At 40.5% G+C, this 13,457-nt stretch overlaps 1 protein-coding gene across 1 annotated transcript in view; it reads left to right on the forward strand.

Annotated features, from left to right (window-relative positions):
• Positions 1–10,693, forward strand: part of pdzrn4 (PDZ domain containing ring finger 4) — a 120,392-nt gene extending 109,699 nt beyond the window's left edge. Inside the window, exons 6-8 of the mRNA XM_060914629.1 lie at positions 2,038–2,139; positions 2,992–3,117; positions 9,119–10,693. Of these exons, the coding sequence (XP_060770612.1) occupies positions 2,038–2,139; positions 2,992–3,117; positions 9,119–10,528 (1,638 nt within the window). The 3' untranslated portion in view covers positions 10,529–10,693. The remainder of the gene's footprint in view (positions 1–2,037; positions 2,140–2,991; positions 3,118–9,118) is intronic.
• The last annotated feature ends 2,764 nt before the right edge of the window (positions 10,694–13,457 follow it).

Consider the following 13,457-nt stretch of genomic DNA (forward strand, 5'->3'; position numbering starts at 1 on the left):
TCCAGCATGCATTTCTGCAGCTAAAATTAGTACTTAACGCGGACAAGACTAAACAAATGTTGTTTTCAAAGCCAAGGAAGGGACTGTTAAACATCCCCACAGTATTCATTCTTGAGGGAAATGAAATAGAGGTGGTCCACTCATATAAATATCTTGGTATCCTGCTTGATGACACCCTGACATTCAAAGCCCACATTAAAAATCTTGTTAAGAAACTTAAACTGAAGCTGGGTTTTTATTTAGAAATAAATTTTGCTTTTCTTTTGATGTTAAGAAGCGCCTTGTCGTTGCAACCTGTTTATCTATTTTAGACTGAGACTTGTTGTACATGAACGCTTCAGCTCAATGTCTAAGTAAGATTGACTCTGTGTATCATACTGCCCTGAGGTTCATCACTAATTGTAGGGCCTTGACCCATCACTGCGAACTATATTCCTGAGTCGGATGGCTGTCACTGTCTACCAGGAGGCTGACTCACTGGTATACCTTTATATACAAGGCAATACTTGGACTACTGCCACCCTACATCAGTAACCTAATCACACTGAGGAACCTTGACTCTTATGGCCTGCACTCCAATGATCATTTGCTGCTTTCTGTCCCATCCGTCCCCACAGAGCAGGGAAAAAGAGCTTTTGTTTTCTCTGCCCCCACCACCTGGAACAAGCTGCAAAAGGACCTAAAAATAAAAGAACTTATTCCATTGAGCGATTTTAACTCCAGACTGAGAGCACTTGAGACGGTGTCTCTGATTTGTAACTGTTTTAAATGATTTTTTTTCTTTTTTTTTCTTTTAATCAGACTCCTGTAAATTGTAATTTTAATTTTGCAACCTGTGCTGCCTCTTGGCCAGGACACCCTTGTAAAAGAGATTATTAATCTCAATGGGTCTTCTCTCCTGGTAAAATAAAGGTTAAATAAAAAAAAAAGTAGAGGTGATGCAACACAGTGGTAAACATACCCCGGTCCCAACTTTTTGAAACGTCTTGCTGACATTAAATTCAAAATGAGAATATATATTTTTTTAAAAACCAATAAAATTTCTCAGTTTCAACATTTGATATGTTGTCTTTGTACTATTTTCAATGAAATATGGGGTTTCCATGATTTGAAAATTATTGCATTCTGTTTTTACTTACAGTTTACACAGCATCCCAAATTTTTTGGAATTGGGGTTGTATTTCAAGTCTTTTTTTGTTCGTTTGTTTGTTTTAATTTAAATGATTATGGCTTATAGCTCATGAAAATCAGAAATCCATTATCTCAAATTATTAGAATATTTTCTAAGATCAATCAAGTTGTCTGGCCAGTCAAGCACAGTAATATCATGGTCAGCAAACCATTTGGTAGTAGTTTTGGCACTATGGGCAGGTGCTAAGTCCTGCTGGAAAAGGAAATCAGCATCTCCATAAAGCTCGTAAGTAGATGGAGGCATAAAGTGCTCTAAAATCTCCTGGTAGACGGCTATGTTGACTTTGGACTTGATAAAACACAGTGAACCAACACTAGCAGATGACACGGCATCCCAAATCATCACAGACTGCGGAAACTTCACACTGGATTTCAAACACCTTAGATTGTGTGCCTCTCCATTCTTCCTCAAGCCTCTAGGACCTTAATTTCCAAATGAAATGCAAAATTTACTTTCATCTGAAAAGAGGACTTTGGACCACTGAACACCATGTAATATTCTTATTATTTAGACTCACCCCCACACACAAAAACACACATTAATATATACAGTATCATCTGATGTTACCTAGTAAATACACAATGTGAAATTCTTTTCATGATTTCTGAATTTATTACAGAATTTAGAAGGGTCTGATTTGGAGTTTTGACTTAGCTTTATTGACTATTGGCTTGTTTGTGGGCTATTTGTGACACACAGAATACATTGTTCATAATCTTCCCTCTTTTGTCCATTATGTTTCTTTCCTTATATATAGGGAAGAAGGCCTCATGTGATTATAGTGATTATAGTGTCTTCAGGTCAGACTGAGATTAATCTTGGCCATCACCATGTTTCCTCCACAGATAAATGGTCAGGATGTGCAGAACAGAGAGGAAGCAGTGGCTCTGCTCTCTTGTGAGGACACTAGAAACATTGTACTGCTTGTAGCCAGACCAGAGATGCAGGTGGGCACACGTGTGCGGGCACACACACACACATACACACATCCCTCAACACAGACAGTGAAATAATAGCAGCAAAAGCAAGAATTACACACAATTAGATGCCATAATAGCCCCGTTTGATGTACCCTCAGACTCTTAAAGGTGTTTCCCTTCAGCACTCAACAGAGCATAAAAAGACTTGGCATTTAATTTTATTTCTGCCAGTAAACATGCCTAGGACAGACGATATGTCCTGCCCTCTCCTCATGCTGATGACCAACACATTCACCCGGTCATGTTTTATTTTCTTGCTTTGACGGTGTAATTGACTTCCAGCAGTCACCCATAAAAAACTAATAGCATACTCATACTATATGAATTCAAACCTTTCACCAAGTTGAATAGCCCTGACAGACCAGAGCAGCGCAGCTTATCCCACCATTAATGGACTCTCTTCTCTATCTCTCTGTAATTAAATACATCTCTGATAATAAATTTAAATCCATAAATATGGATCATGCTTTATGGGTGCGCACGAGGCAGAGAGCTGATGTAAGAAATTAAAGGAGAGGGTCAGAAGGCCACAGTGCTGTATATTGACCATCTGATATGAGAGCCTGCTTCATTAAATGCCACATGCAAAGTTTATTATCCTGGAGAAATCTAATGAGCATTGCAAAATTTGATAACATAACATGTGCAGGCTTGTTTTACAGTACAAGACCACAATCTGTCCATCACAATCTAATGATCTATGAAAAGCAATTCCCATTTTTCATAAAACTTCAAACAATGTTTTGTTTGTCTTTGTTATAGTACTTAGTTGTAACCATGTTTATGTAATAGAGTAAATCTTTTTCCTGATTTTTGCAGTTGGAGGAGGCCTGGTTGGATGATGAGCACACTGAGTTTTTAGAAGAGCTCAAAATGGAAATGTTGGAAGAACAAAGAAGAGAGGAGGAAGAAATGGAGAGAGCAGCCAGAGAAGAGGATGAGCAGGTTGATTGTGGAATATTACTGATTATTATACATGGGTGGTGGTGGTTGGACATGCTTTTCATGGGTCTTCTTTTTTATATATGACATTTGACTGAATACACAAGTCATCATTGGAAAAAAAATCCATATTTGGATTGCAAACAGGCAGGCTGAGTTTGAAATTCGGTCTATTAAACAGGCAAGCAACAGAAAACAGGTACTAGAACTAGGAACTGAGGAACACGGTCTAGAATTGCGATCACCCCGTAAGACAGACAGGCATCATTTTTTCCAATGATGACACAAAGGGTAAATGTCGCATAATAAAGCTAATAAACCAGAACATGTATAAGGAAACAAAAGGAAAACCAGAGCCAAACATGAAAGTTCTATGACAACCACTCTTTAATACATGGCTCAGGAGGGGAAACAGCAGGGTGCACAGATCACAGGGCAGTACAGGTGGTGGTACTGCAAATTTGGAAACACCATACAACACTGGCTTGTCAATGGGTGAAGGGACTGAGTACTTTGGACTAGTATATGGAGTGAGGTCTGGGGTGGAAATTAGGTCAAGACAAAGACAGAACTGGGGACAGATGGATGGAACTGGATATGATACTGGAGCTGCATCAAGGGCTGAAACTAAAGATCAGTCGAGGGATGAAATGTGACATGAGCCAGGGGTGAAGACTGGCAAGAAGACACACAGACTGAGATGGCAACACCGACAATGATGACAGTGTCTGGGACTGAGTTTGGGGAAAGAGAGAGGTCTGAGACTGAATGAGAAGCAGTGGCAGAAACTGAAACACTGAAACATGCATAAAATCAAGGCCAAAGACAGGGATCTGATAGGTGACAGAAGGTAAGACAGATATTATAGCAGAGGCTGTGACCAAGATTGAAGCCAAGGCATGATCTGTGATTGAAACTGCTGGTAAAAGGCTGTCTAAAGCAGTATAAAGTAAACTTTTACAGCATTTTCATGCTTGGCCTGAATACTTACAGTCAAAGTAAAAAGTATGGGAACCCTTTGGAATTATCTAGTTTTCTGCATGAATTGGTAATAAAAAGTGATCTGATCCTCATCCAAGTCACCGGTACTGATATACACAATGAGCTTAAGCCAATAACACAAAAAAATTCTATTTTTTCATGACTTTATCATACAAATGCATTCAACATTCACAGTAGTGGTGGAAAAAGTAAGTGAACCTTTGGATTTAATAACTGGTTGACCCTCCTTTGGCAGCAATGACCTCAACCAGGCGCTTCCTGTAACTGCAGATCAGACCTGCACATTGTGCAGGGGGAATTTTAGCCCATTTTTCCCTGCAGAACTGTCTTAACTCTTCCATATTCTTGGGTTGTCTTCTGTGTATGGCTGTCTTCAAGTCATTCCACAGCATCTCAATAGTATTGAGATCTGGGCTCTGACTAGGCCACTCCAAAAGGTGGATTTTCTTCTTCTGAAACCATTGTGCTGTGGATTTGCTGCGATGTTTGGGGTCATTGTCCTGTTGCATCACCCAGCCTCTTCTGAGCTTCAGTTGATGGACAGACACCTTCACTTTATCCTGGAGAATTTGTTGATAAATTTGGGAATTCATTTTCCCCTCAATGATGGCAAGCTGTCCAGGCCCTGACGCAGCAAAGCAGGCCCAAATCATGATGTTCCCTCCACCATACATTACTGTAGGGATGATGTTTTAATGTTGATATGCAGTGCCCTTTTTATGCCAAATGGAGTTCTGCTTGTTCCTCCCAAATAGTTCAATTTTGGTTTCATCACTCCCCAAAACATTTTCCCAGTACCATTGTGGAGTGTCCAAGTGCTCTTTTGCAAAATTCAGGCATGCAGCAATGTTCTTTTTTGACAGCAGTGGCTTCCTTCTTGGTGTCCTGCCGTGGACTCCTTTCTTGTTCAATGCTTTGCATATTGTTGAATCATGAACAGAGATGTTAGCCAATTCTAATGACATCTTCAAGTCTTTCATGGCCACTCTAGGGTTCTTCTTTACCTCATTAATGATTTTGTGTTGTGCTCTTGGGGTCATCTTGGCGGGGTGCCCACTTCTAGGCAGAGTAGCCACAGTACCTAATCATCTCCATTTATAGACAACTTGCCTGATAGTAGACTGATGAATACCTAAAATTTTTGAGAACTTTGTAACCCTTTCCAGCCTTATGTAAGTTAACAATTCTTGATCTTAGGTCTTCAGATAGCTCTTTTGTGTGAGGTATGATTCCCATCTGGATATGCTTCTTGTCAAAAGTTCAAACTCAAACTTTTCAGTGGTTTTTAATCATCCATCCATTATCTGTAGCCACTTATCCTATTCTACAGGGTCACAGGCAAGCTGGACCCTATCCCAGCTGACTATGGGTGAAAGGCAGGGTACACCCTGGACAAGTCACCAGGTTATCGCAGGGCTGATACAGAGACAAACAACCATTTGGTTTTTATCAATCAAAGTAATTCTAGGCCACACCTCTGAACTTGTTTCATTAAACGGAACCCAGGTGTGCTAAATTCTAACTGCAATGAGCTTTTTAAAAAGTCATTAGCTTACTTTTTCCAACCTTCCAGCTTACACTTACTTTTTCCAACCTTCAGTTTCACAGTTTGAATGATTTATTCAATATGGTCAAACATTCTTTGAAAATCTGTGTATCTTTAGTTATAGGAGACTGTCTTTGTTCATTATTGTGACTTACATGAAGATATGACCATGTTTTATATGGAAATTAGACAAATATAGAACAGTCCAAGGGGTTCACAAACTTTTTACTAAGTTCAAACCTAGTTTTAATTCTTGACATTTTGGGTAGAGGGCATCATTATTGCAGTATTTGTGGAGCCAAATTTCTTCTGCACTGCAAATCAGTTGGACAGTTTTTACGTTTTCTGTCAGTACAATCTGGAAAATGAAACATAGCATGAACTTATGACTTTGCATTCCTTTTTTATTTGTAGACTGCAACATACATTTCTGCACCTTTGCAAACCTAAAACAGAAAGTATCACGACAAGATTAACATTACTTTTTTGGCCCCAGGAGTGGATCATGGTGCAGACAGAACCAGAGCTCACTGGAAACAAAACCCTGTCCACTGTTTTCAGGAGGACCAGAGATCAGCTCCCCTAACCTTGGTTTGAAACCTCCAGGTGCAAAAGGACTAGGGTTTGGGGAAAAATGCCTTTAGCATCTTTTCTCCCTTGTTGATGTGTTTATCTGGGTGTGAAGAACCATTTTTACAGTCTGGATCCCAGCCTGCAAGTTCACAAGCTCTCCCAGTGAGCCATAAAATCATCATTGGGTACTTCTTTGGTTCAGAAGTGGTGTTTCACCAAAATACATCAAGGAAACACTGAAAGAGAGGCCCAGTAGAATCTCTAAAATCATGTCATTATTACTGGCAAATGAACAATGAATTGTCTTCTGAAACAAAAGGAAACTTTGGAAGACTTGAAAGATATCTTACAAGACACTAAGATTTGAAGTCACTGCAGCTGAATGGAGCTGTTCACAAAAGTCGATCAGCACAAAAAAAAAAAGTCACATTGTTGCCATTTCTGGCTCTCAGCCAAGAGCTCTGTATGCAGCCTAAACTGACTTGCAACATCCATGTGACTTTTGACGGCAGCCTATCAGTCCGTCGCAATGTAAAATTCACTTTACTGTAGTCAGTGACACTGGTGTTCCAGCAGCTTCCAGTTCATGGCAGGCCTGCACTTTGATGGTTACTGGCCTGTTCCTGACAATCTGAACCAATTTCCTCTCAGCTGAAAGTGACCAGTTGGGTCTTCTTCCAGATCTTGGTGAAGTGGCTACATCTCCCAATAACTGTTATAGAGTCTTGCAAAAGTATTCATCCCCCTTTGTTTGTCCGTCCTGTTTTGTCACATTACAAGCTGGAATTAAAATGGACTTTTGGGAGTTATCACCATTTGAGTTACACAACATGCCTTCAACTTTATAGGTGAAAATTGTTGTTTTATTGTGACACAAACAATAAGATTAAAAAAAACAGAAATCTGGAGTGTGCGTAGGTATTCACCCCCTTTCATATGAAACCCCTAAATAAGAGCTGGTCCAACCTGTTCACTTCATAAGTCACATAATTAGTTGATTAAAATCCACCTGTGTGCAATCAAAGTGTCACATGATCTGTCACATGATGTCTGTATAAATCAACCTGTTCTGGAAGGACCCTGACTCTGCAACACTAGTAAGCAAGCAACATGAAAACCAAGGAGCCTCCAAACATGTCAGAGACAAAGTTGTGGAGAAGTATAGATTAGGGTTGGGTTATAAAAAATATCCCAAACTTCGAATATCCCAGAGAACACCGTTAAATCCATTATAGCAAAATTAAAAGAATATATCACCACTACAAACCTGACAAGAGAAGGCCACCCATCAAAACTCACAGACCGGGCAAGGAGGGTATTAATCAGAGATGCAACAAAGACAACACTGAAGGAACTGCAAAGATCCACAGTGGAGATGGGAGTATCTGTCCATAGGACCACTTTAAGCCGTACACTCCACAGAGTGGGGTTTTATGGAAGAGTAGCCAGAAAAAAGTCATTGCTTAAGAAAACATGTTTGGAGTTTGCCCAACAGCATGTAGCAGACTCCCCAAACGCATGGAAGAATCAATTGATTCTTCCATGTCAGATGAGACTAAAATTGATCTTTTTGGCCATCATGGGAAATGCCAGGTGTGGCACAAACCCTGAGAACACCATTCCTACAGTGAAGCATGGTGGTGGCAGCATCATGCTGTGGGGATATTTTTCATCTGCAGGGACAGGAAAGCTGGTCAGGACTGAAGGAAAGATGGATGACACTAAATATAGGGCAATTCTGGAAGAAACCCTGAGTTGGCCAGAGGTTTAAGACTGGGACGAAGGCTCACGTGCCAGCAGGACAATGACCCTAAACATACTGCTAAAGCTACACTGGCGTGGTTTAAAGGTAAACATTTAAATGTCTTGGAATGGCCTAATCAAAGCTCAGACCTCAATCCAATTGCGAATCTGTGGGATAACTTGAAGATTGCTGTACACCAACACAACCCATCTAACTTGAAGGAGTTGGAGCAGTTTTGCCTTGAAGAATGGGCAAAAATCCCAGTGGCTAGATGTGCTAAGCTAATAGAGACATACCCCAAGAGATTTACAGCTGTAATTGTAGCAAAAGGTGACTACAAAGTATTGATTTTGGGAGGTGAATACCTATGCACACTCCAGATTTCTGTGTTTTCATCATAATCATTGTTGTTTTATTGTGACACAAGCAATTTTCACCTTTAAAGTTGTAGGCATGTTGTGTAAATCAAATGGTGCTACACCTCCCCAAAAAAATCCTTTTTAAATCCAGTTTTTAATGTGACAAAACAGGACAAACACAAAGGAAGATGAATACTTTTGGAAAACACTGTACTTGTCAAACAAACCCTTTTTATGTTTTCACAGGGAAGCTACCAGCTATAGTCAGTCATGATCACAAACAGGAAGTTAGAAGGCCTTGGCAAGTTAAGACATTTTGAAATCTTCAGCACCACTGAATTAATAAATGTCAGTGGGCATATGTATAATTTTGACTTTGTGTGTATAATTTTGACCCTGGGCTAATTTCAGAAAACCCAAAATACATTAAAACATATGCACCAAATTCTTGGGGTTTTTTCCTATTAAACATGCATGTTGTTCAATCATTCTGCCCCAGAAAAGGAACAGTTAAAAAAAAAATCACTGAAAGCCCAAAAATTTCCATGACATTCATGTACATGATGTAAGTGTATGTACATTTCTGACCACAAGTGGAGCTATTAATAAATACATTTTGTGGGTCTTGCAATAAATGCTGGGACAATCAAAAAACAATTAACTTTTGGGAAAAGTTGCAGGTAGGAATGACTGCAATACTACCCCAAAAAGACATTTTTAATATAATAATTTAATTAAATGATATGATCCCACATTCAAAGTTTCATACTCTCTTTTCAGGTCAGGAAAGCAGAGCAGGAGGATGTGATGGGCAGCAGTGCTTGTTGCTCTTCCAGCCAGGAGAAGAATTGTGCTGCCGTATCCATGCACCATGGAACTGACAGCTCTGAGCAGAGTGTTCTGGCCCAGCTCCAGAAGAGACTGTCCCGGTGTCTGAGGCAGCAACGGGAGAGCCAAGACTCACCAAGGGAAGAGGATGGACGTTCTGAAGGCGAGTGCTATCAGCAGCTGCTGCAGCTAAAGTGCCAAATCCGTAACAGCGGCGAGTACGACTTATTCTATAGCCGCAGCAGCACCATCGAGTGCAGCCTGACTGAACAGGGTGGGAGCAATGGCATGGAGCGCGAGCTGCGTCTCCTCAATGAGGAACTACGTAGCATTGAGCTGGAGTGCCAGAGCATCATGCAGGCACAGCAGCGCCGAAAAAGGGAACTGCAGCAAGCTGGGTCTGCCAAAGAGCAAGGGAAGCAGAGTCCTCACCAAGGCAAGCTGGCCCACATCAGTGAACGTCCGGAGAAGTCAGACAAGGACAGCTCGAGTGCTTATAACACAGCAGAGAGCTCTCGCAGCACACCACTACTCATGGACCGTTCACCAGAACATTCTGTGCAGAGATTAGTCACCCTGACCAATCAGAAAAACTTGAGAAGTACTATGCTTGTGGGACGCAGCTCCACCCCCTGTCATCCTGTAAGAAGGGCTCCGAGTGGTAGCCCTGACCACAGCAACCCCTCTGAATCAGAGCAGACACCCCCAGCAGAGGAAGAGAGTTTACCAAGGAAAGTCAGAACGTTAGGATCACGCATCCCCTACCTCTCTCCCCGGCACCAGCAAATAGACATCCCTGCCCATGCCACACACTACCAGAGCTATATGCAGCTGATTCAGCAGAGTTCAGCTGTAGAATACACACAAGGTCAGCTCAGTCTTCCTGCACAACCCTCTGAGCCAAAACTCGAGTGGAAGGTAAAGGTGCGCAGTGATGGCACACGCTACATAACCAAGCGACCAGTGCGGGACCGGCTGCTGCGTGAGCGAGCACTTAAGATCAAAGAGGAACGCAGTGGTGGTATGACCACTGATGATGACACCATGAGTGAGATGAAGATGGGCCGCTACTGGAGCAAGGAAGAGCGCAAGCAGCAGCTGCTGAGGGCCAAGGAACAGCGGCGACGGCGTGAGTTCATGCAGCGCTGCCGGCTCGAGAGTCTGAAAGAGTGCCCGCAGAGCAGCAACGAGGGCCGCAAAGAGCTCAGCATCATTGAACTCAGCCAACGCAAGATGATGAAAAAGCGCAACAAGAAGATCTTGGACAACTGGATGACCATTCAGGAGCTGATGACACATGGAGCAAAAGCACCTGAAGGGGCCAAAGTTCACAATGCCTTCCTTTCAGTTACAACTGTATAGAGAGCCACTCGGACTCAAACTCTACCCCATGTGGTATGATCTACTTTTGCCTCGTTCAATGTGGCGATTTTTATGAGAGGAACAAAAAAAGTATTTTTTTCACTTTGTTATGAATGAACATTTTGTAAACAGTCTATTGACGTTCATCACATTTATAATGGGATTTCTTTCACAGATTTTTGAGGGTTTTCAAGACATCTGCAGTGAGAAACTCTTTGGTGCAAAAATTCCAAAGTGCTAATTTGTGTTAAAAGCTGCTCTCTTTTTTTAAGTATTTGTTGCATCCTCACCTCTGCTATGTACTCATATTCAGATTTCTGTTAATTGGAAAATAAACTGCCATGTAATTACAGTATCAGCTTTTCATTTTTGTTTCTTTGCTGGTTTCATTGTTTCAGCTGCAACTTGAATGGAAATCTCAGTGTAATATCTCACACCTAGACACAAATGCAGGATTTCTTTGGAGAATTTTACTCAGTCTCATACTGTAAGAGTCTGACCAAACCAGCCACCAGCAACAGGCTAATACCAGCAGACACATGGTAGCTACTCTGGACAAACATTGTTTCAGACATCATTGATTGACTTTCCAGTCCAGTGGGTAGCCTGAACTGTTTCCTCAAGGGCTTAATTATTAATTGATCAGGTGAATCCTAGGTGTTACAAACAAAAACACTGTGCAAAGGCCCAAGAAATAAGAATGTGAACCAGGAAATGAATGAGTATAAAGTTTATAATATTTACCTTAATTTAATTATTCAAGGTAAATTATGATGTCCATGAACTTAGTTTATGATGGTATATCTTGACACAGATTTTATTTGTAAGAGAAATTGACAGTTCTCCATTTATAAGGTGTCAAAATACCATACAATAACCAAACCAAACCAAGAGGAAGGTTGGTGTGATATAAAGGATCTGTACAAGTGAGTAGGAATGTTTGGCAAAATGCTGTGATTCTATTACTTCCAACGCAGTGGCCTTTATGTGTGAGGAAACACAGAGCAGGTTCAGTAATGTAGCATAGTTTCTCGGAAACTTCACTACAGGCATTCAAAAACTATGGATTCTTGGCTTTACTACAAATCCATCATTAAAATGCCTTTTTTTTTAAGAAACTACAGTATGTAAATGTAGAAATGTACATTTCTGTAATTGTATTGACTAAATGTTAATTGTCCTATTTCAAGTAATATGTAGTAGGCTCTCTTGGCCAGGTGAATGTGTGGTCATTGTGATACTTTGAAATAAATTGTTGGGTTTTTTTTCTAATAAAAATTCTCTGTGCCCCCTCTGTTGTTTCCATGTTGAAATCTAATGATGCTAAGTATTATTTTGTTACTTGCTCATCAGCATGTTAAATTAGCCTTAATTGAATAATAGGCAATTTTACAATTTTACACTCCATGTAAAACACATTTATGCTTCTTTCTTAGGAGAGAAGGCAACTGTCTTTTTGGACAATCAATTTTGAATAGTCTAATATATAATTTAAAGCGGGCCATATTGGTTGCTAGGCTACATTTTATTTTTCCGCCATGGTCCCTTAATGTTTTAGCAGAAACGACAGAAGAGTGGAAATTCCGTTCACTTTATGGAGAGGTTAACGAATCCCATTCTGTTTTGTCTAAATGCCCTCTCTAGCTCTAGTTTTTACTCAACAGAGTCACAATTATAATCATCTTCCCCAACTCAGTGGTTCACTGCATAATTCACATCGAAGCAGACACCATTAAAATGCCGTCTTAGCACCCCATTGCTACATGGGTTACTTCAGATTTGAGAGTAGCAGCGTGTACATGAGCTAATTAAGTTCATCCAGGGATGGCTGCAAGACTCAGTCAGGTATAATTAAACCAGATCCAGTGACAGCTCTGGCATTTGTCAGAGCCATCTAACGAATCAAATAGCAGGACTGACAGAAATGTCAAACTGATAACAGCACTCAACACACAACCCCCCACCTTCACCATTCTGTCCTGCATGGCCACTGTTCCTGTTTCTGAAGCTTTGTTGATAACCTTTAGAATTCCCTGGACAGAACAGACTACAAATTCCCTCCCATTACGCTACGGAATGGTAGCTCACCTTGAAGCCATGCTTAAAGGAGGCTTTAATGCACAAAGAGGCTGTCACTTTCACAGCAGCATGAAAGCTCCTCTCTGGAGCTTGTGTAAGAGTAACAAAGACACGAGGAAGAGTAACAAAGACACTGATGCTTGGGATAATGTAGCCATTGTCATTTTTGTATATTTATGGTGCTTGTGATCTTTGATATGGTAATTGAAGGGCCACACTAATGGGCTTCCCAAAAGCAGAGAGATTGTAGGTATGTGCTGAGATGGAGGTAATTTTATTTTGTCAGCCCACTCAGATATGTCTTCATCTGAGAGGCTGAGAGGTAGAATGTGGGGTTTTTTTTCTGAAAGAGACATTGCCTTAAAAAACGAACGCACAACGTTACTAAGAGCCCATTTTTGCACTTCTGCTATGCTTGAAGCAGAGATTCAAAACTATTCAGAATATAAATACTGGTTTATATCCAGGCTCACACCTTTTACACTTAGTAGCAAGATGCTTTAATGCCCAATCTTTCAACTATAAAGCTGTGGCATCAAGCGGGGGAAAAACAAAAACACAATACTGGCTCTTTGGGATATGAAGAGGGTCATACATTTTTATCACCTTTAAACTTCTACAGTGAACACATTTCAGCTTCGCTGACAGATTTTCTGAAATGCTTTGTCTCACTAGGAATTTGAAAGTAAAATGCATTAGTTTAATTTGTCTGGTTTATTTGTCATTAGTTGTTTCCATAACACCAAAGCAGATTATGAAAAATTTAAATTAGCCCCAAAATCTGTGAATATTTCACCACATGATTAAAATGATAATTAAACCACATTATTCACCAAACCTCCATTTGGAG

This window comes from Neoarius graeffei, chromosome 2 (assembly GCF_027579695.1).
Source record: "Neoarius graeffei isolate fNeoGra1 chromosome 2, fNeoGra1.pri, whole genome shotgun sequence".
NCBI lineage: Eukaryota > Metazoa > Chordata > Actinopteri > Siluriformes > Ariidae > Neoarius > Neoarius graeffei.